The sequence below is a fragment of the Nicotiana attenuata genome, chromosome 12 (genome assembly GCF_001879085.1).
Source record: "Nicotiana attenuata strain UT chromosome 12, NIATTr2, whole genome shotgun sequence".
Lineage (NCBI taxonomy): Eukaryota > Viridiplantae > Streptophyta > Magnoliopsida > Solanales > Solanaceae > Nicotiana > Nicotiana attenuata.
In genome coordinates this window covers 14751778-14775154 of record NC_032000.1, presented here as the reverse complement: position 1 = coordinate 14775154, position 23377 = coordinate 14751778, and the positions used below count along the sequence as shown (strand labels likewise).

The following is a 23377-nucleotide window of genomic DNA, read 5'->3' as shown; positions in this document are numbered from 1 at the left end:
GCTAACTGTATTGAAGAGTGTGGGTTGATTGAATTACCCTATCAGGGGAGCAGATATACTTTGGAGTGATAAGCATGAGCATAAAGTCCTATCAAAAATAGATTGGACATTTATCAATGGAGCATGGTTGGATGTGTTGCCCTCTAGTAAAACCATTTTCTTGACGGAAGGGATTAGTGATCACTGTCGTGCTAAGGTAGTCATGGCTGGAGAAAGGACTAATCATGTGAAATCATTCATATATTGCAACAATTGGAGTCAACATCCTCACTTTACAAGACTAGCAGAAGAAAGATGGCTGGTGCAAGTTGCAGGGTACAAAATGTTTCAGATAGTTAAGAGGCTGAAATTGCTCAAGAGAAAGTTAAAGAAACTGCACAAGGATCACTCCAGTAATATAATAGCAGAGGTAGAAGAGGATGTAAAGGCTCTGTACCAAGCTCAAACTTTATTACATGCCAGACCTTTAGACACTGAATTACAATCAATTGAAAAAGAAGTATTTGAAATTAAAGATATCATCTTACTTAGCAGAAGTGTATTTGCAACAGAGGAGTAAAGAAACTTGGATGCACTTGGGAGATGATAATACTAGCTACTTTCACTCTGTCATAAAGCACAAAAAACTAAATCAAGCAATAATTCAGATCAAGAATGACCTGGGTGAGCTAAAAACTAATCAAGACATCATAGCTCAGATATTTGTAGATTACTATCAAGACCTGCTAGGAAAGAAGGCAACAATTATGGTGCCAGCTCATCCAGCAATCCTTAAGAGGGGAATTATTTGTTCTACAACACAACAAATTCAGCTTATAAAGGAGTTCACAGAGGAAGAAGTCAAAGCAGCCATGTTTAGTATTGACAAAAACAAAGCCTTGGGCCAGATGTATTTGGTAGTGGATTCTATAAAGTAGCTTGGAGTATTGTGAGAAAAGATATCACTGAAGCTATTCTTGAGTTTTTTTTTATAATAGGAAGATGCTTCAACAGATAAATGCCACAAATATTGCCCTTATTCCAAAATTTGATCATCTTGAAAGTGCAAACCAGTATAGGCCTATAACTTGCTGTAATTTGTTATACAACTGTATCTCAAAGATGCTGTGCAGTAGACTAAAGCAAGTTGTGAGTCATATAGCTGCAGACTGTCATGACCCAAAATCCGTTAAAGGTCGTGATGGCGCTATCGCGCCCCCTTTTTCTCGCGAAATCCGGTTTATGACATTTGCGAACACAACTCGTTCCCTTTTGGGAATTGGGTTTAATGGAATTGAAGAGTCGTCACCTAATGATTTAAGTGCATTAGGACACTTTTAGAAGAGCTTGATTTTGGATAACCAGAGATAGGGTAAGGGCTTGAAATTATTACAAGGGGAAGGTGTTAGGCACCCCTCAGAATCCACTAGAGTGGTTCCCAGCCAAGCTATTGTTGTGACTTGAGGTACAAATAACATATAGACAAGTAGGACTTCAAATAAGAGGGGATTTTTTACATAAATGTTAGAAATAAACAAAGTCGGAAAGCATTAAAGAGAGTTGATTTTCTTAAAAGAAGCGTTTTAAAAGATTTAAAAAGAAACAAAGAAACAAAGGAAAGGGGGTCCTAGGTTTATTAATAATATGGATCACCCCACACAACATCCGGTAATCATTCTTACACGTGATGTTATCGCGTGGTCATCATATCCATATCTACCCTTTCCCACCCCGTTAAGGTGTTAAAGCGCGGAATGGTCTCGTTTACTTATTGCATGCTATTACCCTCCCCTGTCCTATCAGTCCCGGAGGTACTTGGGACTACTAATCCTAAAGGGAGGGGATGTTTGGCTTATTTGTGGTTTCAAAAGGTAAAAATACTAAGGCGACAAACAAAACACATATAGCAAGTTTGGGGAAGCATATAAACAAATAAAAGGCTCAGACATACCTCCTTTAAACCGAAGAAAGCATATAGTTTAACATGTCTTGCACGTACTGTTTAAGGTATAGTTAAACCTAAAATGTTTGAGGAAGACTGATTTATTACATAGTTCAGATAAGAAGCCCGAAGCAGGCCAACCTGTTGGTTGTAGCTAATAAGATCTTATTCAGTTTATAAAAATTTATCCTACAATTTGCCTAAGTGATAGACGAAACCTATGGGCATGATATCTACAGATTTCAGAAACAAGAATGAAATAGATTGAATACATACTGATTAAGAGGGGTTATCAGATTATTAAAGAAAAGCAAACTTTAGCAAAAGTTACAGGTTCTGCAAACATTATTACTGGTTTTGGACTCATAAGCGAGCGGAAACGTTTCAGACTTGGTTGATAGTTCCTATAGGCATGCTTTCTACGCGTTGTTGATTAACACTTTTATAGATAAGAAAAATGCAGAAAACCTACAACATGATATCTAGGTGTTAAATCTTATTACGAACGTCACAGCTGATTATATTTTTTGTTATTAGGACCTATAGACAAGTTTGCCTAGTGAAAAGCGGGTACGCAAGAATTAGAAAGGACCTATAGGCATATTTTCTACATGCGTGTGCAGAAGCAATAGACATAATATCTACATGAAAGTGCAGAATCCCTATAGTCATGGCATATAAATGAGAATGCTGAAATTCTTATAGACATGGAAACTAAATGGGAATGCAGAAGTCCTCATAGGTATGGTAGAAATATGAAAAATGCAGAAATCTTATAGGCATGGTAGCTATATGAAAAATGCTGAAATTAGAGATTCCTATAGGCAAGTTTAGAGATTCCTATAGGCAAGTTATCTATATGGAAAATGCTGAAATTAGAGATTCCTATAGGCAAGTTATCTACCCCTTTTATATGCATGGTTACCCCTCCCTTTTCACTAATCATCCCCGAAAGTTTATTACAAAGTTATTACAGTCCAAAGAAAATAAAGAAAATACATCAGAAATTGAAAATTACAACCAAGGAGAGCCTGATTCAGACTTCCTGTCTGAATTATGAAGTAAACCAACTCCAAAGATCAGATTTCAAAGCCTTTCTCTCATTTGGGGGTGTGTTAGAGTTCCCTAAGAGCCTCACATGAACTCCGGGCAGTGCTTACACCCCAAATACATTACCAGACTAGGACATAGTGCAGTGTGGAAGAGCCATCCCTCAAGTGTCCAAGTTCAGAGGGAACTCAGGGTCCCAAGGCAAGGCTCACAGGAGGGGGGCAGAACCTAGGAACTAAGAGAGAGTGCAAGTGCAGGATTCTGAAAGGGGAAAGGGGAAAGGGAAACAGTTCACATTGATACACATAGGGGTATAGGGAATGGGGAGATAGTAAAGGAAAAGCAACAGCAGGCTGGTGGGGCATACTCAGCAATGAGGAATGCTGGCCTACCCGATAAGCCTGTCAGAATACATTGTTTAGAAGTTAGGATCCTTTAAGGGATCAAGTTCAAACCATAGGCAATAACTTGCATATTGCCATGTTTTATACTGCAACTCTCAACACATAAAGGGAATATGGAGGAGGGGTTCATGACAGAAACAAGCAAAAGAAATAACATGCTAGTTTAAGTATTTAGATCTGCAGAAGTAATAAAATAGACATAGATGTAGAAAGTTGTAAGTCAACACATTGTGGTGATGCTGCAACTTAAATTAGAACATACCAGTTTTAAGGGAAACAAACAAACATAAAGTACAGTAGTCTTGTAAAAGCCACAGAATAGACAAGAAGAAAATCTGGCCGTGCTACGGCTTCTGAGCTGCCTACATATCCCTGGTCTTCCAGGAATCAGGACGTATGTAGTTCAGGATCCGTTGGCGGAGTATGCCGATGGGGACCTTTCAAGAAAGGATGCAATATTTAGGTTGGGATGAATGGCCAAGGTTTAGTAGGGCTGCGGGAACTGGAGCAGAATGCTCCTGCCGAGATGGTCGTTGCTCGCCGGTTTACCAGTAAATAAACAATACAAGCGATATTGTGCACAAATTTAAACATGATTCAAGTTCCCGTTGGACCATGAATACTGTCTTTGGACGGTTAAGATGACGTCCTTAGACCATGATGTCCTGGGCCATGAAGCTGTCGATGCCCCCTTTTTCTCGCGAAATCGGGTTTATGACATTTGGGAGGACAACTCTATTCCCTTTTGGGATTTGGGTTTTTTGGAATTGAAATTGAAGAGTCGCCACCTAATGATTAAGTGCATTAGGACACTAAAGGTTTTTGAGTTGGAAAACCAGAGTTCGGGTAAGGGCTAGAAATGATCTCGAGGGGAAGGTGTTAGGCACCCCTCAAGATCCACTAGTGTGGTTCCCGGCCATGTTATATTGTGACTTAAATGCAAACAACAAGTAGGCAAGCAAGAATTACAAATACAAGGGGGTTTTCACATAATGGTTGCAAAAGATTAAAGAAGTTAAAGACTGAGTTTTTTAGTAGAGGAAGCAGTTTTAAAATCTTGAACAAAGGAGGAAATTTTCATATAGTTGTAGAAAGTTAAAAGAAGTTTAAAAAAAAGCTGAAGTTCTGCAAAAAAAGTAGTTGAAATTCTGAAAATAAAACGTATAAATAAGGGAAGGGGTCCTAGGTTTATACATAATATGGATCACTCCACACAACACCCAGTAACCGTTTATACACGTGGTGTTATCGCATGGTCATCATATCCATATCTACGCTTTCCCACCCCGTTAAGGTATTAAACGCGGAATGGTCTCGTTTTACTTATTGCATGCTATTACCCATCCCATCCTATTAGTCCCGGAGGCACTTAGGACTACTAATCCTACAAGGTGGGATATTAGGCTGATTGGTTTCAAAGGATAAAATCTAAGGCGACATACAAAAAACACATACTACATGTTGGGGGAAGCATGTAAACATATAAAGGCTCATGTATACCTCCTCAAACAAAACACATAAGTAGCATGACTTAAACATAATTAAGGTCTCAAAAGATAGGGACTTTTACAGCAGTTTAAACTTGGTATTAAAAAAAATGAAGTAAGAACAATAATAGCACGACTCTGGGCAGAGGTTGGGAATCCAGAGATGGAAATCAGAAACTTAGTAAGAGCAAGATGGATGGATCATTTCAAAATCGTTGTCAGCAGAGTTTTGTTTTAAGAAAGAAAAGCTGAGTGAGCTTCAGAAAATCAAAACAAGAATAGGAAAGGCAAAAGTTGAAATTAAAAGAAGTTGGTTGGTCTTAAGCTAATAAAAATACAATTAATCTGTTATTATCGGGCCTAAAGTTTGCCTAGGCATCGTTGTACATTGTATGATAATTTTAGAGAATGAACATACATATTTCGATTCTGATTTATAAAGGTACGCGTGATAAAGTATTTGCAGAAAATGTTTCAAACCACTTAGCCATCTTTTAACAAAGTTATTAGACAAACGTGAATTAACTACTGCAACTCGAACGAGTGAGAAGTCCTAAGGGCAGGATATCTAATGCACATAAAAGTACTTAAAACATGGTTTCTAACATGCCAATGCAGTAATGACAAATTATTTAGCTTGTTGTTAATTATTTGCTAGTTATTAACTGATCGTGATTACAAGAGAGCGTAATGACAGACTGAAAGTAAAGAACCTAAAGCAGGATCTCTAATGAATGAGATGCATGGCCTATACAGGTTATCTATTGCGCCTATAAGCATGTTTTCTGCCCATTATTTATACTAAGCATGCATAACCCTCCCCCATATTCACTATTAAACCCCAATCGTTTGTTTACAAATTATTACAAACCACTATCATATGAATTACGGTAAATAAGAACAAAAAAATAAGAAGTTATTCTATAGGGAGCCTTCAATCAGGCCTAGTCTTCCAACCTCAACCCCTTCGAGTTTATAGCCTTTGCCATGGTCTAGGTGCGGCAAAGCTCCCTAGGGCCTCATTGGGTCCCTGGCCAATACCGGCACCTAGACACTTAAAAGAAAATGCAGGACATGTGCAGTGTGGAATACCAGTCTTGTATGTCAAAGTTCAGTGAGTACTCAGAGGTACTCAAAGCAATGCTCACACGAAGGGGGTAGAACCTATTTTCTAAGAGTAGTGTGAAGTGCAAGAAGAAGAGTTTTCGAAAATAAGGGGGTTTGTTTTAAAAGAAAATGGCAGAACCATAGTTCAACAGTACATGATTGCATACAAGGATCATGGGGAAGGGGGAATAGATAGATCACACAATGCTGAAGGGGATACAGGTTTATTGAACATGACTACACAGAATCAAGGGATTCAGGGGAACCTGGAAGTAGTAAAATTTAGGCATGCTAATGTATAACAACAGGACATAGGCATAGAAAGGAATAGACAAAGTCAGACTTAGCATGTAAATCAGAAGACATGGTGAAGTATTAGATCAAAGAATCAATTAAACATTGAGCGGGAGAAGCATAAGTAGAAGAAAATCACAAAGATAATGAACTGAAACGAAAATAAACACTTTGGTGTGAGACTTGAAAATTAATTAGGACATACCAGTAAAAGAGCAAAAGCAGGATGCAAAGACAAGGTAGTAACACTATATTAGCCTTGGCTTTCAGCCGGCTAATAATAAGCAGGAGCAAAGAATAGCAATTGAACAAAGAGCAAGAGAGAATGCAGATTTTAAAGTATTCAGTGGTAAGAAATCACAGAAATATGTCAATTTAAGAACTCGGAATCAATTGATTGAAGAATCAAGGAAGTACTCCCATTAATTAAGGGAATCAAAATCATACGTAAAGATTCAGCACCATACAAGGCAAGTAGAAAAATCAGGGTAGGGTTAAATAAGGAATGAGTCAAGGTTCAGTATGCATATAGTAACCAATTAAGACCAAATTCAGGAAAATTACAACTAAGGAAAGGCTAGGTAGAACAGGCGAATAGAATACTAGGGTTTTGAAAGAAAGTTTTTGAATTACCAATCAATCAAAGAAAATCGGAATCAATCATGCGAAGTCATGATTCTGCATTCTCAACGTATAAATAGAGGTGAATGAACAAGAGTAACAAATAAAATTAGCCATATAGACATAAGGGGGACAAGCGATGAACAAACACAACCATCCAGAGATAGTGAAAATAGGTTAGGATTCAACAAGGCATATACGAAGCATGGTGACCATGAGACATTAACAAGAATCAAGTAAATAGGCTAGCAAACAGACCCAAAGTAAGGAAAATCAGTCTATCCCACATAATCAAATGAAGAAACATGCTAACACATAGAGACAAGGCAAAGAAAATTAGGCTAACACATATAATCGAAGCAAAGAAGCATGCTAACACACATAATCAAACGAAGAAACATTTTTTAGAAATTAGGGTTTTTAGCAGAGTCAAACTAAAGAACGGTAAGAGCATAGAAATCGGACAGAATAAACAAGGAAAAGGTTTTAATCATAAAGAAAATTGGTCGAAATATGCGTAAAAGAAATCCAAGAAACCCTAAATTTTCAAAGAAAGTAAAAATGGTTCAAAGTAGAGAATCTTTCAGAAGAAACTCGAGAATAAGCAGAACATAGAGAAAAATATGCAAATAGCATGAAAATAACACTGTTTTGAGAGATTTAGGAGAGGGTTAGGGTTTCAAATAAAGGGGGGAAAACCCTAATAGAAGTGGAGAAAACCTGTTAACACTTCAGAGATCGTGACATATAGGGTGTGATTTTGCATGAAATCACACCGGAGAACTCACAGGTAGCAGAACCAGGATGTCACGCCCCGAACCTGGGCCTGGACGTAACACGGCACTCGGCGCTCGACTACATGTGAACGAGCGAAACAACTGGCTGGCTGAATCAACATGTGGTATCATAACATACTGAATGCAGAAGATAAACTAACACATGCTGATATACTGAAAATTGTGGATGATATAAATCAAAGTGCGGAAATACTAATACAATTCTGAAACATATTTGTAGCCAACATGGCTTAATATGAAAAGTCTGTGACTCTGTCTAACTGTCACTCTAGTTTATGAAGCCTCTAATAATATACTGAAAATACTGACTGCCTTTAAGTACTGAAAACTGTAAGGTAATGATAATGCCCCGAAAGAACTGGGATCACCAAATTAGCTGGTACGAGAATCCTAGCGCTCTGAATCGTCAACCTATTAATCATTACCTGCATTGTGAGACGCAGGCCCCAGGCAAAAAGGGACGTTAGTACATTTGAATTGTACTGGTATGTAAAGCAACCGAAAGAAAGAATTATAAATGCTGAAACTGAAACTAAGCTGATAACTGAAATGATAACTATTGAAACTGAAACTGAAGTGAGAACTGGTAAGTGAACGGATAACTGAAAAGATAACTCATAACTGATAACTGAACTGATAACTGATAATTGAACTGAATAAAGGAAGTAAGGATATGAATACTCCCTCTTCTGAATGATGAACAACCTGCTTATCTGAATATTAAACTGCGGCCCCAGGCCCAATATATATATATGTGCACAAGATGCGGCCTCGGGCCCAAGTATACGTATACATAACTGCGACCTCAGGTCCAAAATGCATAAAGCATAAACTGCGGCCTCAGGCCCAAAGATGCATAAAGCATTAGCTGCGGCCTCAGGCCCAAAGATGCATAAAGCATTAGCTGCGGCCTCAGGCCCAAAGATAGGTGTTAAACATTTAGGGATTTAAAATCAGGAACTGAGAATCATACTGCAATACATAATAGTATACTAAATCACGCTGAGTTATATGATACTGGAATACTGGATCACACTGAGTTACATTATACTGGAATACTGAATCATACTGAGTTACATTATACTGGAATACTGAATTCTACTGAGTTACATAATACTGGAATACTGAATAGGACTGGAATGAGACATGTATTCTTGAACTGGTTATGAACACTGAAACTGCAACTGTTTATGACATGCTGAGTAAGCTATACTGAGACTTCGGGGAATCAAACCCAAGTCTATATTGAATAGGAACTGAGCTCACAACGTTCAGAATGAAAGTCATGAACGAGTTATGAAGCTAGGGAATAGAAGTTCTACAACTATTCAAGGAACTAGACTTAACTGTATTTCTGAGGCAATTGATACGTTGTAAAAGAAACGTAGTGTAGGGAGAATCATTAAAATTCCCAAACATAGAGAGTTAGCCTCACATACCTTAACTTCCTGCTCTTGAGCATAATATAACGTTTGTCAACCCCTTTCAACTTTAATCTAAATCAATACAAGTCAAAGGGATTCCATATTAGCAATGATTCTCATGTTTTGGTCACTTAAGCATCTTATCAAACACTTGGTGAAAACAAAGCTTCATAGTCCTTATTAATGGTGTCTCTACACCCAATGACCCATTCTCTTGTTCCTAGATAAATTCTAAAGCATCAAATTGCTATGTTCAATACCCTTCTTTATCACCCATAAGATAAACGATATCTTTAATCAATAATCAACAATCAACAACCCAATCCTATAATTGTTCATGCTTTTCTATCAAACCCATCAACTCATATCTCATGAACTAGGATTTATAATCATTAAACCAATGTTAGAATTAATTAGAGGGTGAAGATATTACCTTTTTGACGTTCAATCTTCTTAAATTCGAGTTCTAGGGTTTCTTCTCTCAACAATGGTGTCCCAATCGAATATCTAAAGATATGAAGGGTTTACCCATGTTAATAAGATGTTGGGAAGTTGAAATTAACTTAAAATCACCATTAGAACTTACCTTGGGTGGTGGAAGGACCCTTAAGGAGTTAGGTTTTTGAGAGTTCCCCTTTCTAGAGCAAGTTTTTATGTTTTAGGGCTGTGGGGGACGAAATATAGCTTTAAAACGACCCCCCACGCACGAGTTCGTGCAGCTGGAGGCCTGTTCGTGCGAGAGTTCGCACTCAACGGTAGTAACACTTCCTCCCACGCGCGAGTTCGCGCACCTGAAGGCTTGTTCGCGCGAGTGTTGGCGCATACGCGTACTGTTCCGAAAAACGCACGTAACTTTTTGCACAGAGATCCGTTTAGGCTCCATAATATATTGTTGGAAAGCTATTTCAACGGCCTACAACTTTGATGCTTTAAGTTTTCTCAAATTCCTTACTTATTTTCACTAAACACTGATGGAATACAGACCTTCTCCAAACTTAGTCGATTTTGTCAAATCTTATGCACCTCACTTTCCATCTTGATTTTTAAATAACTATTTTCACCCACAATCATCCCGCTAGGACTTCATATGTCTAAAATAACAAATTAATACCCATTTAACATATCCATACCTAGTCCGAATGTACGAGGTGTTACATTATCTCCTCCTTGGGATCATTCATCCTCGAATGATTGTCCTGACTGTAACTTCTGCTAACTCCGGACGTTAAACGAGTCTGGTGGAACCATGAACTTTCATTAACACTTGCATACTAAACATAATGAATACATGATTACGAACTACTGAGATACTGAACTGAACTGCATTGACTGAGTATTGATCTGCCATGAATACGTGAATGTTGAACTAACATGGATATCTGAATATTGAACTGGCACGAATATTTGAGGATTGAACTAACATCAATATCAGAGTACTAAGCTGGCATGAATATCTAAGTATTGTACTGACATGAGTAGCTGAGTATTGAACGAACTTGAATAGCTGAGTATTGAACTGACATGAGTATCTGAGTACTGAATTGGCATGAGTATATGAGTACTGAACTGATATTAGTATCTGAGTACTGAACTGACATGAGTATCTGAGTACTGAACTGGCATGAGTATCTGAGTACTGAACTGACATGAGTATCTGAGTACTGAACTGACATGATTATCTGAGTACTGAAAACTTGAATGTTATAACATGATACGTGAAATACTGGTTGTACCACCACTCATTCTGGTGGCAACTCCAACTCATAAGCTAATTGACCGATCCTTCGCAAGATTCTATATGGCCCAATATAGTAGGGACTATGCTTTCCCTTCTTCCCAAATCTCATAACGCTTTTCATAAGCGAAACTTTCAGAAACACCTAATCATCAACTTGAAACTCTAGGTCTCTATGTCGCACGCTCGAATAGGACATTTTGGAGGCTCTGAGTTTTCTTCAAACGCTCTTGAATCAACTTAACTTTCTCTATAGTCTGATAGACCAAATCGGGTCCTAGCAACTCCACTTCTCCAACATCGAACCAACCAATTGGTGATCTACACCTTCACCCATACATAGCTTCATACGGTGCCATCTTGATACTAGAATGGTAGGTTATTATTAGCAAGGTCAATGAGAGGTATGCGATCATCCCAATTACTCTTAACATCAAGTACATATCCTCAACTGCTTAAATAAAATGCTCTGCCTGGCCATAAAGTTTACGACGTTCTTTTTCGTGTTGTTCAACCGATAAATCTCCTTGTCGTGATGCATATTTGGGAACCTGGATGGAAAGAATACCTAGAATTATGGGCTTCTAACATGATCTTCCCTCTTTAAGTCCATCTACTGGGACACACAATCTGTCCTAGTACCTCAAAGTCCTATCATCTCCCCCTTATTTAAAAGCCATCATCTTATACTTGTGAATCTCCTCTACAACTGCAACACGTAGGGATCAACAAGTTGTTTCTCCTTCTCAACGGCTACTAAGGGGGAACAAGTCCTGTTCTAGACAACAACTCTGTCATCTTTAGAGCCCGAAGTCGAACTCCTATCTTGGCTGGCGAACTTCTTTTACCAGAGTTCTCTTATCTACCTCAATCATGATTTACTTCCCACACTTTATCTTTTTAAGAATTTCCTGAAAACACTTATAGAATTGTTGTGAGCTAAGTCTTTAACCAGTACTCCGAAGACTAGAGTCTCGTGCAATGGTACTACCCCCGTGATACATAACTAGACATGATTTTATAGCTTTCTGTGATCACTTTATCATCAATGACTAAACTCGGTGATCATTCTACTCACTTGTTTTTCTTACACATGCTAAACATAATCCTTGTGGTAATTATACAATTTTTCCTCATAGCGAACTAATTTTCTTTTTCATATCCCATGCTACTATTCGAATTTCAGATCTCTAACTGCGCTTACTGATGGTTTTCAGTTCACCCCCTTAGACCAAAGGTCTTATACTTGCGGATCCTTCTCTTTTTATTGGGATCCGAATAACTTTCCTTATTTTCTGCAATTCCTTCCATTCTACCCCAATAACGACTCATCTTCCAACGTACTTTTGAGCTAGGAAAAACTAAATTATTCACATGACGGAAAGCTAGTGTATTCACAACTATCGTACACAATCTTAATAATCTAACTCTGCTCACATTGTCAATCTTGGAGAAACCACATTTTGATAATTCCTAAAAGCTATTCTTCTACTTGTTGCTCTTTTACTACTAGCTATATTTTTTTCCACTGTTACTGTACTTCGGGTTTAACTTAAACTCTTTGGGTTCTAACACATGTTCGGTATTTAAAACTATCATCCACTCACTAGAGTTAACCCGGCTAAGTGAATCAAATCTTACCTCTACTAGCTCTGCTGAAATTGCTAATTCACTGTATTTACTCAAAATTATTTACTATTCTTTTACTAACCCCCTGCTAGCATCATGTTTTCTTGCTCTGCTTTGAATAACTAAAGTGGAGCATAAGGTTACTCCTAACTTCCCTCACCATCCGATCATATTCTTTTGCCGCACGCTATCATTATTTTTGAACCATGCACATGAATCGCACTTAGGGAAAGTTCATTTGTCTTAACAAAATTGGAATATCTAACCCCAAGCTTTCTATACGCTTCAAAATCACTTCAGACTATAAACCTCCAACCTAAACACATAGTCATATCAAGGGGAACTGTCATATCTATTATCTCACAATAATAGCCACTTCGTATATAAATTCACTAACATGGTACTTTCTAGTTCTGATTTGAATAAATCTAAACGACATAGAATCATTACCTAAAATTCAATGTAGCCTGCTCTTGGTTCTCATTTCATACATCATATTATTCTTAGCTACATTTCCCTTAGGCTCTTTTCTGTCTAAAACTATAGTGATCAATCCTATGCCCGCTGCGGTTGAATTGTTAACCTGATACACCGTGGGGTCTGACATACGGATACACTGCCATACATATCTGATAAATCACTTTATGCACCATCCAATGAGTCTTGGGTCTTAATCCCTAAAACATGCGAAGATTTTGCTATAATCACTGTTACTTACATACTCTCTGAGCATCCATATGCCTCACTATATACTCACAAGTCTACAGAAATTTTGATACACTGAAAATTGAAGATCTGGTAAACATATAACCGAATACTAGCGTAACCATAAACTTGCTAACTGAAAGATTGTATAACTGGTAACTGAGGTAAACTAATAACCATAAGACATCATAACTGCTTTTGTACTTTCTGATAAGGTTATGCTCTAATGTGTGCTAGTATCCATTGCATCCCACTTTTTGACATCCTCTCAAGTCTCATATTTACCAAGCTGTACTCCATAATTATACCCCAATGGGTAATTATCCTCTCTAGGACCTTAGGTTTCTCATGCGCGTCGCTTGGGCATCCAATACGTTTGGAATTCAATAGGAAAAGAAGATTACCTATTTCTCTAAGTTTCATGGCACGATCTAGAGTAGATAGAGGTGAGACAATCCTGAATGTCTTGGTAGTTAACCATTTATATGAGTGGCCAGCACACACATATAAAGGAAACTCCATTGGACACGGCTTCATAGACTCCCTAGGACTCTTGAACCTAGTTCTCAGATACCAAGCTTTGTCACGCCCCGAACCTGGGCCTGAACGTAACACGGCACTCGGCGCCCAACTACATGTGACCGAGCTAACCAACTGGCTGGCAGAATCAACATGTGGTATCATAACATACTGAATGCAGAAGATAAACTAACACATGCTGATATACTAAAAATTGTGGATGATATAAATCAAAGTGCGGAAATACTAATATAATTCTAAAACATATTTGTAGCTAACATGGCTTAATATAAAAAGTCTGTGACTCTGTCTAACTGTTACTCTAGTCTATGAAGCCTCTAATAATATACTGAAAATACTGACTGCCTTTAAGTACTGAAAACTATAAGGTAATGATAATGCCCCGAAAGAACTGGGGATCACCAAATTAGCTGGTACGAGAATCCTAGCGCTCTGAATCGTCAACCTGTTAATCATTACCTACATTGTGAGATGCAGGCCCTGGGCAAAAAGGGACGTCATTACATTTCAATTGTATTGGTATGTAAAGCAACTGAAAGAAAGAATTATAAATGCTGAAACTAAAACTAAGCTAATAACTGAAATGATAACTATTGAAACTGAAACTGAAGTGAGAACTGGTAACTGAACGGATAGCTGAAAAGATAACTCATAACTAATAACTAATAACTGAACTGATAACTTATAACTGAACTGAATAAAGGAAGTAAGGATATGAGTACTCCCTCTTCTGAATGATGAACAACCTGCTTATCTAAATATTAAACTGCGGCCTCAGGCCCAATATATATATATATATATATATATATATATATATATATATATATATATATATATATATATNACATATATATATATATATATATATATATATATATATATATAGTGTGTGTGTGTGTGTGTGTGTGTGTGTGTGTGTGTGTGTGTGTGTGTGTGTGTGTGCACAAGCTGCGGCCTCGGGCCCAAGTATACGTATACATAACTGCAACCTCAGGTCTAAAATGCATAAAGCATAAACTGCAGCCTCAGGCCCAAAGATTCATAAAGCATTAGATGCTGCCTCAGGCCCAAAGATGCATAAAACATTAGTTGCGGCCTCAGGCCCAAAGATAGGTGTTCAACATTCAGGGATTTAAAATCATGAACTAAGAATCATACTGCAATACATAACAGTGAATTACTGAATCACGCTGAGTTATATGATACTGGAATACTAGATCACAATAAGTTACATTATACTGGAATACTGAATCATACTGAGTTACATAATACTGGAATACTGAATTCTACTGAGTTACATAATACTGGAATACTGAATAGGACTGGAATGAGACATGTATTCTTGAACTGGTTATGAACACTGAAATTGCAACTGTTTATGACATGCTGAGTAAGCTATACTAAAACTTCGGGGAATCAAACCCAAGTCTATATTGAATACGAACTAAGCTCACAACGTTCAGAATGAAAGTCATGAACGAGTTATGAAGCTAGGGAATAGAAGTTCTACAACTATTTAAAGAACTAGGCTTAACTGTATTTCTGAGGCAATTGATATGTTGTAAAAGAAACATAGTGTAGGGAGAATCATTAAAATTCCCAAACATAGAGTTAGCCTCACATACCTTAACTTCCTGCTCTTGAGCATAATACAACGTTTGTCAACCCCTTTCAACTTTAATCTAAATCAATACAAGTCAAAGGGATTCCATATTAGCAATGATTCTCATGTTTTTGTCACTTAAGCATCTTATCAAACACTTGGTGAAAATAAAGCTTCATAGTCCTTATTAATGATGTCTCTACACCCGATGACCCATTCTCTTGTTCCTAGATAAATTCTAAAGCATCAAATTGCTATGTTCAATACCCTTCTTTATCACCCATAAGATAAACGATATCTTTAATCAATAATCAACAATCAACAACCTAATCCTATAATTTTTCATGATTTTCTATCAAACCCATCAACTCATATCTCATGAACTAGGGTTTATAATCATTAATCCAATGTTAGAATTAATTAGAGGTGAAGATATTACCTTTTTGACGTTCAATCATCTTGAATTCGAGTTCTAGGGTTTCATCTCTCAACAATGGTGTCCCAATCGAATATCTAATGATATGGAGGGTTTAACCATATTAATAAGATGTTGGGAAATTGAAATTAACTTAAAATGACCATTAGAACTTACCTTGGGTGGTGGAAGGACCCTTAAGGACTTAGGTTTTTGAGAGTTCCCCTTTCTAGGGCAAGTTTTTATGTTTTGGGGCTGTGGGGGACGAAATATAGCTTTAAAACGACCCCCCACGCACGAGTTCGCGCACCTGGAGGCCTGTTCGCGCGAGAGTTCACGCTCAACGGAAGTAACACTGCCTCCCACGCGCGAGTTCGCGCACCTGAAGGCTTGTTCGCGCGAGTGTTTGCGCATACGCGTAGTGTTCCGAAAAACGCACATAACTTTTTGCACAGAGGTCCGTTCGGGCTCCATAATATATCGTTGGAAAGTTATTTCAATGGCGTATAACTTTAGTGCTTTAAGTTTTCTCAAATTCCTTATACATTTTAACTAAACACTGATGGAATACAGACCTTCCGCAAACTTAGTCGATTTTGTCAAATCTTATGCACCTCACTTTCCATCTTGATTTTGAAACAATTATTTTCACCCACAATCATCCCGCTAGGACTTCATATGTTTAAAATATCAAATTAATACCCATTTAACATATCCATACCTAGTCCTAATGTACGGGGTGTTACACAGGAACCCTAGGTCTGAATCACCAAGGTCCATAGACCTTGAAGGTCCTAGAGATGTTGAACAGGACAACGAGAGGCCCATCGGAGCCTTGTGGTTGAAGGGAGGTGGCCGGAGATGGCCGGAGAGGCGGTGGAGATCATCGGAGAAGAGAGAACCAGAAGGTTCTAGAGGGAAGGGAGAGGAAGAGACGATATAGAGAGAGAGAGAGAGACAGTCTCAGAGAGAATGAGGGGTCTGGGGGGGGGGATAATTGAATTTAATTAAGGGAATTAGATCTGGGGCGGCCATCTCATTTGATCAACGGCTCAGATTAAAAAAAAAGGGTTGGACCGGGTTATATTAGGGACTGGGCTGGGTTAGTTTAATTAGGATATTGGGCCATTTGAATCTGATAGTGGGTGTGGCCAATTTGGCTAGAATTGAAATAATAAAGGGATGTTTGCTAAATAGCCAATTTTTCCCTTTTATCATTTTATAAATTAGTAAAAAATGATTTAAAAAATAAATTAAACGTACTGGACTAATTAATAACATATAAATATTAATGTAAAAATAACAAAAGTGATTTTATAATTGTAAAATGCTGTTAATTGTAAAATAGGTCATAATTGCAATTATATGCAATTTAGCTAAAAAAATACCAAACAAATGTATAAAAATATGCAAAAATTACTTTAATTATATCTTAGTGTAAATATGAGAATGAAAATAACTTATTCACCAAAAAATGCTAGTTTAGGAATGATTATTGAATTTTGTAGTATTAAAATAGACAATAAATTGATTTAAAAATTTTTTTAAAAATAAAGGAAAAATACCAAAACTTTTGGGCATGCTTATATATGCATGTACATGCTATTTTGAGAATATTTTGAGTATGAAAATATGTAGGGAAATACTGGGTATCAACAGCTGCCCCTCTTTACCCGAGAAGGATGAAAGAGTTGTCGGGTAAAGATATGATGGCCAATTTTGACCGAAAGAAACGATTTGAAAAGGTTTTGACCGAGCTCTGGCTCCTGAGCTGCCTACATATCCCTAGTCTTACATGAATCAGGCCATATGTAGTTCAAGGAACCATTGGCGGAATATGCCGATGGAGATTTCGAAAGACGGGTGCGATATTCGGGTCGGGAAGGATGGTCAGGGATTAATAGGCTGCGGGAACCGAAGCGAGATCGCTCCTGCTGTGATGGCCGTTGCTAGCCGGTGTATCTGATAATAAGCAATACGATCATATCGTGCATAAGTTTAAACGTGATGCAAGTTCCCGTTGGACCAATAATGCTGTCTTCGGACGGGTAGGATGACGTCCTCAGACCATGACGTCCTGGGTCATGAAGCGTATAATAGAGGATTCGCAGGCTATGAAATGATGTTCTCGGGCCATGACAATAGTGCCTCCGAACCACGATGCCTTTGAATAATGATATGCAAAAGATAAAGAAGGGGTCCTCAGGCCATGGCATGGCGTTCTTGGGGCTATGAAAATGGTGCCTCCGAACAATGGCGCATTTGGACAATTTGGCGATCATTCAGCCCATGAAATGCAGGATTTGGCGATGTTTCAGCCGATGTAAAGTATAAATAAAGTTGGCGATATTTCAGCCATGTAAGGGATTTAAATAAAGGTTGGCGATCTTTCATCCATGCAAGATTTAAATAAAGGTTGGCGATCTTTCAGCCATGCATGATTTAAATAAAAGATCGGTTATCTTTCAGCCATGCAAGATTTAAATAAAGGTTGGCGATCTTTCAACCATGCAAGATTAAAATAAAGGTTGGTGATCTTTCAGCCATGCAAGATGAAGTTGGCGATCTTTCAGCCATGTAAAGATTTAAATAAAGTTGGCGATATTTCATCCGATTGCAAGACTTAAACAAAGTAGGCGATATTTCAGCCAATGCGGAATTTAAACAAAGTTGGCGATATTTCAGCCATGCAGATGGAGATAGTGCTTAGTCTCGGAAGGCAGAAAAATAGCCTTATGCAATGCAAGAAATGCAGATGGAGACAATGCTTAGTCTCGGAAGGCAGAAAGGTAGCCTTATGCAATGCAGGAGAATGCAGATGGAGACAATGCTTAGTCTCGGAAGGCAGAAAGGTAGCCTTATGCAATGCAAGAAATAAAGGTGAAGAGCAACGAAGTTTCTTAGCTGGTAGATGATGACTGATAGTTGATCGTGTCATTGTGGCTGCTGGGGATGTCATGTGCGGATAGCACTTGTAAGTAGGCGATGATTCTGAGAGTTGTATTCCTGCAAAATATGAATATGTAATCGCATCTGATGGTTTTTGGTCTTGGGTGCCTGCATTAAAAGAAAAATCGTGAGTTTTGTAAAGGGGGAAGGTTAGTTCGTCTTCCCGTGGACTCCGCTTGTCCTACTCAGCTCTTGTTTTCATTTGGGGTAGCGTCGCTAAACAAAGCAATTTGATAGTAGCCATGCATGATTTAGAAAAAAAAATATGATGAAAATACATAATTGAAAATAGTTTTCTTTCAGGTGAACCGACTACTGCGACGCGGTTCAAGACATTCCAACCTCCCTTTTCAGAATTTTGAGGGTCCTCCTCAGAATTCTGCCCCAGTTTACTAGGCTGGTGCTTCTAACGGCTGCGTGCGATGAATGGCTGAAAATCAACTTCGAAATTTTGAGGGTCCTCCTCAAAATTCTGCCCCAGTTTCCGATACTGGGGGGGGGGGGGAATGAAATTTTTATTGAATTGTGACAATACCCATAGGGCTGCCTACGTATCCCCTCTTAAACGGGAATCAGGTCAGGCGTAGTTCAAATTACATCATAAAGAAATCATAATGATTACACATAATAACGCTTGACTCCATCTAAATTAATTGGCTTTGGCCAGACTTGTCCCTCCATTTCTGCAAGTGTGAGGGCTCCTCCTGTCAGGACCCGGTGAACCATGTACGGGCCTTGCCAGTTAGGAGTGAACTTTCCTTTGGCTTCATCCTGATGCGGGAAAATTTTCTTCAACACCAGCTGCCCCGGTGTGAATTGTCTCGGCTTGACTCTTTTGTTGAAGGCTCTGGACATCCTGTTCTGATACAATTGACCATGGCAAACAACATTCATTCTTTTTCCGTCTATAAGGGCTAACTGCTCATAGCGACTCTTTACCCATTCTGCATCTCCAAGTTCTGCTTCCTGTATAATTCTCAGGGAGGGGATCTCAATCTCGGCGGGAATGACTGCCTCGGTACCATAAACAAACATATAGGGAGTCGCCCCGGTTGATGTGCGAACCATGGTGCGGTACCTTAATAAAGCAAATGATAGCTTTTCATGCCACTGCCTGTGTTTCTCTATCATCTTCCTTAGTATCTTCTTGATGTTCTTATTGGCCGCTTCTACAGCTCCATTCATTTGAGGTCTGTAGGCTGTAGAATTCTTGTGCTTAATCTTGAAGGTTTCACACATTGCTTTCATCAGGTCACTGTTGAGATTGGAACCATTATCAGTAATGATTGACTCCGGGATGCCGAACCGGCAAATGATACGGTCGCGGACAAAGTCTGCCACAATCTTCTTGGTTACTGCCTTATATGATGTTGCTTCAACTCATTTGGTGAAATAATCGATTGCCACTAGAATGAACCTGTGCCCGTTTGATGCGACAGGCTCGATGGGTCCGATGACGTCCATTCCCCAAGAGGCGAACGGCCATGGCAAGCTTGTTGCATTAAGCTCATTAGGAGGCACCTTTATCATATCCGCATGTATCTGACAGCGATGGCATTTTTGGACATACTGGATGCAGTCCGTCTCCATAGTCATCCAAAAGTAACCAGCACGGAGTATTATCTTGGCTAAGACGAAACCATTCATGTGCAGGCCACAGGTCCCTGCATGAACCTCTTCCAACAACCTGGACGCTTCCTTTGCTTCGACACACCTCAGTAATCCCAAATCGGGAGTCCTCCTATACAGGATTCCTCCCCTGTGAAAGAAGTGATTGGATAAACTCCGTAGTGTGCGTTTGTGAGTAGCGTTTGCAGCTTCTGGATATTCTCCTGTTGCCAGATATTTCTTAATGTCATGAAACCATGGTTTTCCGTCTGGTTCTTCCTCGACATGAGCACAGTAAGCTGGTTGATCCTGGATTTTTACCGGGATAAGATCAATGAAGTTCTTATTTGGATGCTGAATCATGGATGATAGAGTGGCCAATGCATCGACGAACTCATTCTGGACTCTGGGGACATGCCGGAATTCTGTCTTTGTGAACCTTTTCCTCAACTCTTGTACATGATGCAAATACGGGAGTATCTTAGAGTTCTTGGCCGCCTATTCTTCTCGGACCTGATGTACAAGCAAATCCGAATCTCCAATCACTAGTAACTCTTGGACGTTCATGTTAATGGCCAGCTTGAGCCCTAAGATGCAGGCTTCATACTCGGCCATGTTGTTGGTGCACGAGAACCTGAGCTTGGCGGACACTGGATAATGCTGACCTGTTTCTGATACTAGAACTGCCCCTATGCCAACTCCTTTGAAGCTTATTGCTTCGTCGAAAAACATTCTCCAGCCATCATCGGATTCTGCGATGTCTTCTCCTATGAAAGAGACCTCTTCGTCAGGAAAATACGTCTTTAGAGGCTCGTATTCTCCGTCCATGGGATTTTCGGCAAGATGATCTCCCAGTGCCTGTCCTTTGATTGCTTTCTGGGTCACGTAGACAATATCAAATTCACTCAGTAGGATTTGCCATTTGGCTAGCTTGCCCATGGGCATGGGCTTCTGAAAGATGTACTTCAGCGGATCCATAAGTGGTATAGGCACAGAAATAATGCCTCAACTTCTGAGCTACCCAAGTCAGAGCACAACAGGTGCATTCTAGCAGGGAGTACCGGGCCTCGTACGGGGTGAACTTCTTGCTGAGATAGTAGATGGCTTGCTCCTTTCTCCCCGTTTCATCATGTTGTCCCAAAACACAACTGAACGCCCCATCCAGTACTGCAAGGTAGAGCAATAGCTGTCTACCCGGTTCGGGTGGAACCAGAACTGGCGGTGTTGACAGGTATTCCTTGATTCTGTTGAAGGCCTTCTGAGAATCATCAGTCCATTTAGTGGCGGTGTCCTTCTTCAACATCTTAAAGATTGGTTCACAAATGACAGTGGACTGAGCAATGAACCCGCTGATGTAGTTGAGTCTCCCCAGGAAACTCATAACCTCTTTCTTGTTATTTGGCGGTGGCAATTCTTGAATGGCCTTGACCTTTGACGGATCCAGTACTATTCCTCGTCGACTTACGATGAACCCAAGCAGTTTCCCGGCAGGAACCCCGAATGCACATTTGGCGGGATTCAGTTTCAAGTTGTACCTTCTCAATCATTGAAGAACTTCCTCAGATCTTCCATGTGGTCAGTGGCTTTCTTGGATTTGATGATGACGTCGTCTACATACACCTCGATCTCTTTGTGTATCATGTCATAAAATAGTAGTCATGGCCCTCATGTAGGTGGCCCCGGCATTCTTTAACCCAAACGGCATCATTTTGTAACAATACATCCCCCACGGCGTAGTGAAAGCCATTTTCTCTGCGTCTTCTTCGTCCATCCATATCTGATGATACCCGGCAAAGCAATTAACGAAGGACTGCAGCTCGTGCTTGGCGCAGTTGTCAGTCAGAATGTGTATGTTTGGCAAGGGGAAGTCGTCTTTCGGACTGGCCCGGTTGAGATCCCGGTAGTCGACACAGACTCTGACCTTCCCGTCCTTCTTCGGCACTGGCACAATGTTAGCTAACCACGTTGGATACTCCACTACTTTGAGGACCTTGGCTTTGACTTGTTTGGTAACTTCCTCCTTGATTTTCAAACTCATGTCTGGCTTGAACTACATGAGCTTGTGCTTTACCGGCAGACATGTCGGATCTGTTGGCAGTTTGTGAGCTACAATAGATGTACTGAGACCGGTCATATAATCATACGACCAGGCAAATATGTCTTCATATTCTTTTAAGAATTCCATGTACTCTTCCTTTTCTGATGGTGACAGGTGAACACTGATGCGCGTTTCCTTGACATTCTCTGTATCCCCCAAGTTGACAACCTCAGTTTCGTCCAAGTTAGACTTAGGCCTATTCTCAACCTCTTTAACAACCTCTTTTGGTATATCATCCTCTTCTGAGTCTATATCCGTTTGTTGCGTTATCTCGTCGCATGTCACATTCGTCGGTTCATCAAGATAAGTAATAGTAATGCTGTGTAAATAAAGTAAATGATAGAGAAAATAATAAGAGCGAGATTTATAAGAAACTGAAATACTTTAATAAATTCCATAATTGTTTTGAATATCAGAGCTCTTTTCGAAATTTAAAGAAAGTACGGAAAGGAAATCAACTAGCGAAAAAGTAAAAGATAATGCATAGTGCTTTGTTCAGCCTTGCTACCCCGAAGCTTTCCGGGCCTTGGTGGTTCTGATGGACCAATTATCGAGGCGCGCACTTCGGCTCGCAGCTTGTATGGAAGGGCCTTCCTCCCCTCTCTCCTCGAAAATGATGTGACAGTCCATATTTTCCTCTTCTAAGAACAAATTCCTCATTGTTGCTAATGCTTCCTCTTCTTCTGACCCATAGATGACTTCCGCTGGTTGAAAAGTCTGTTCCAGACGGGGTATCGGCTGCTTCAATGGATAGTGAGGGCCGCGCCAGGGTGGCGACCAATTCTTAAATTCTTCCCAGGTGTACCCGTATCCCAAACCAAAAGTGGTACCATGCTTCTTCAGCTTGATAGGTTTGGTGATTCCCTGGGGGTTCCTGCCGAGTCTCTTGCCAGGTTCAAACCCATTCCAATTCAGTATGCTTTCAATCCTGTTATCCCACCATTTATCTTTGTCCACGGCGTTGACTCGCTCATTATGATGGTAGGTTTC

At 39.4% G+C, this 23377-nt stretch overlaps 1 protein-coding gene across 1 annotated transcript in view; it reads left to right on the top strand.

The window, feature by feature from the left end:
* The window catches only part of LOC109235909, a 48720-nt gene continuing 25545 nt past the window's right edge, over nucleotides 203-23377 (top strand). Inside the window, exons 1-3 of the mRNA XM_019402154.1 lie at nucleotides 203-421; nucleotides 516-889; nucleotides 978-1052. Coding sequence (XP_019257699.1) covers nucleotides 203-421; nucleotides 516-889; nucleotides 978-1052 — 668 coding nt within the window. The remainder of the gene's footprint in view (nucleotides 422-515; nucleotides 890-977; nucleotides 1053-23377) is intronic.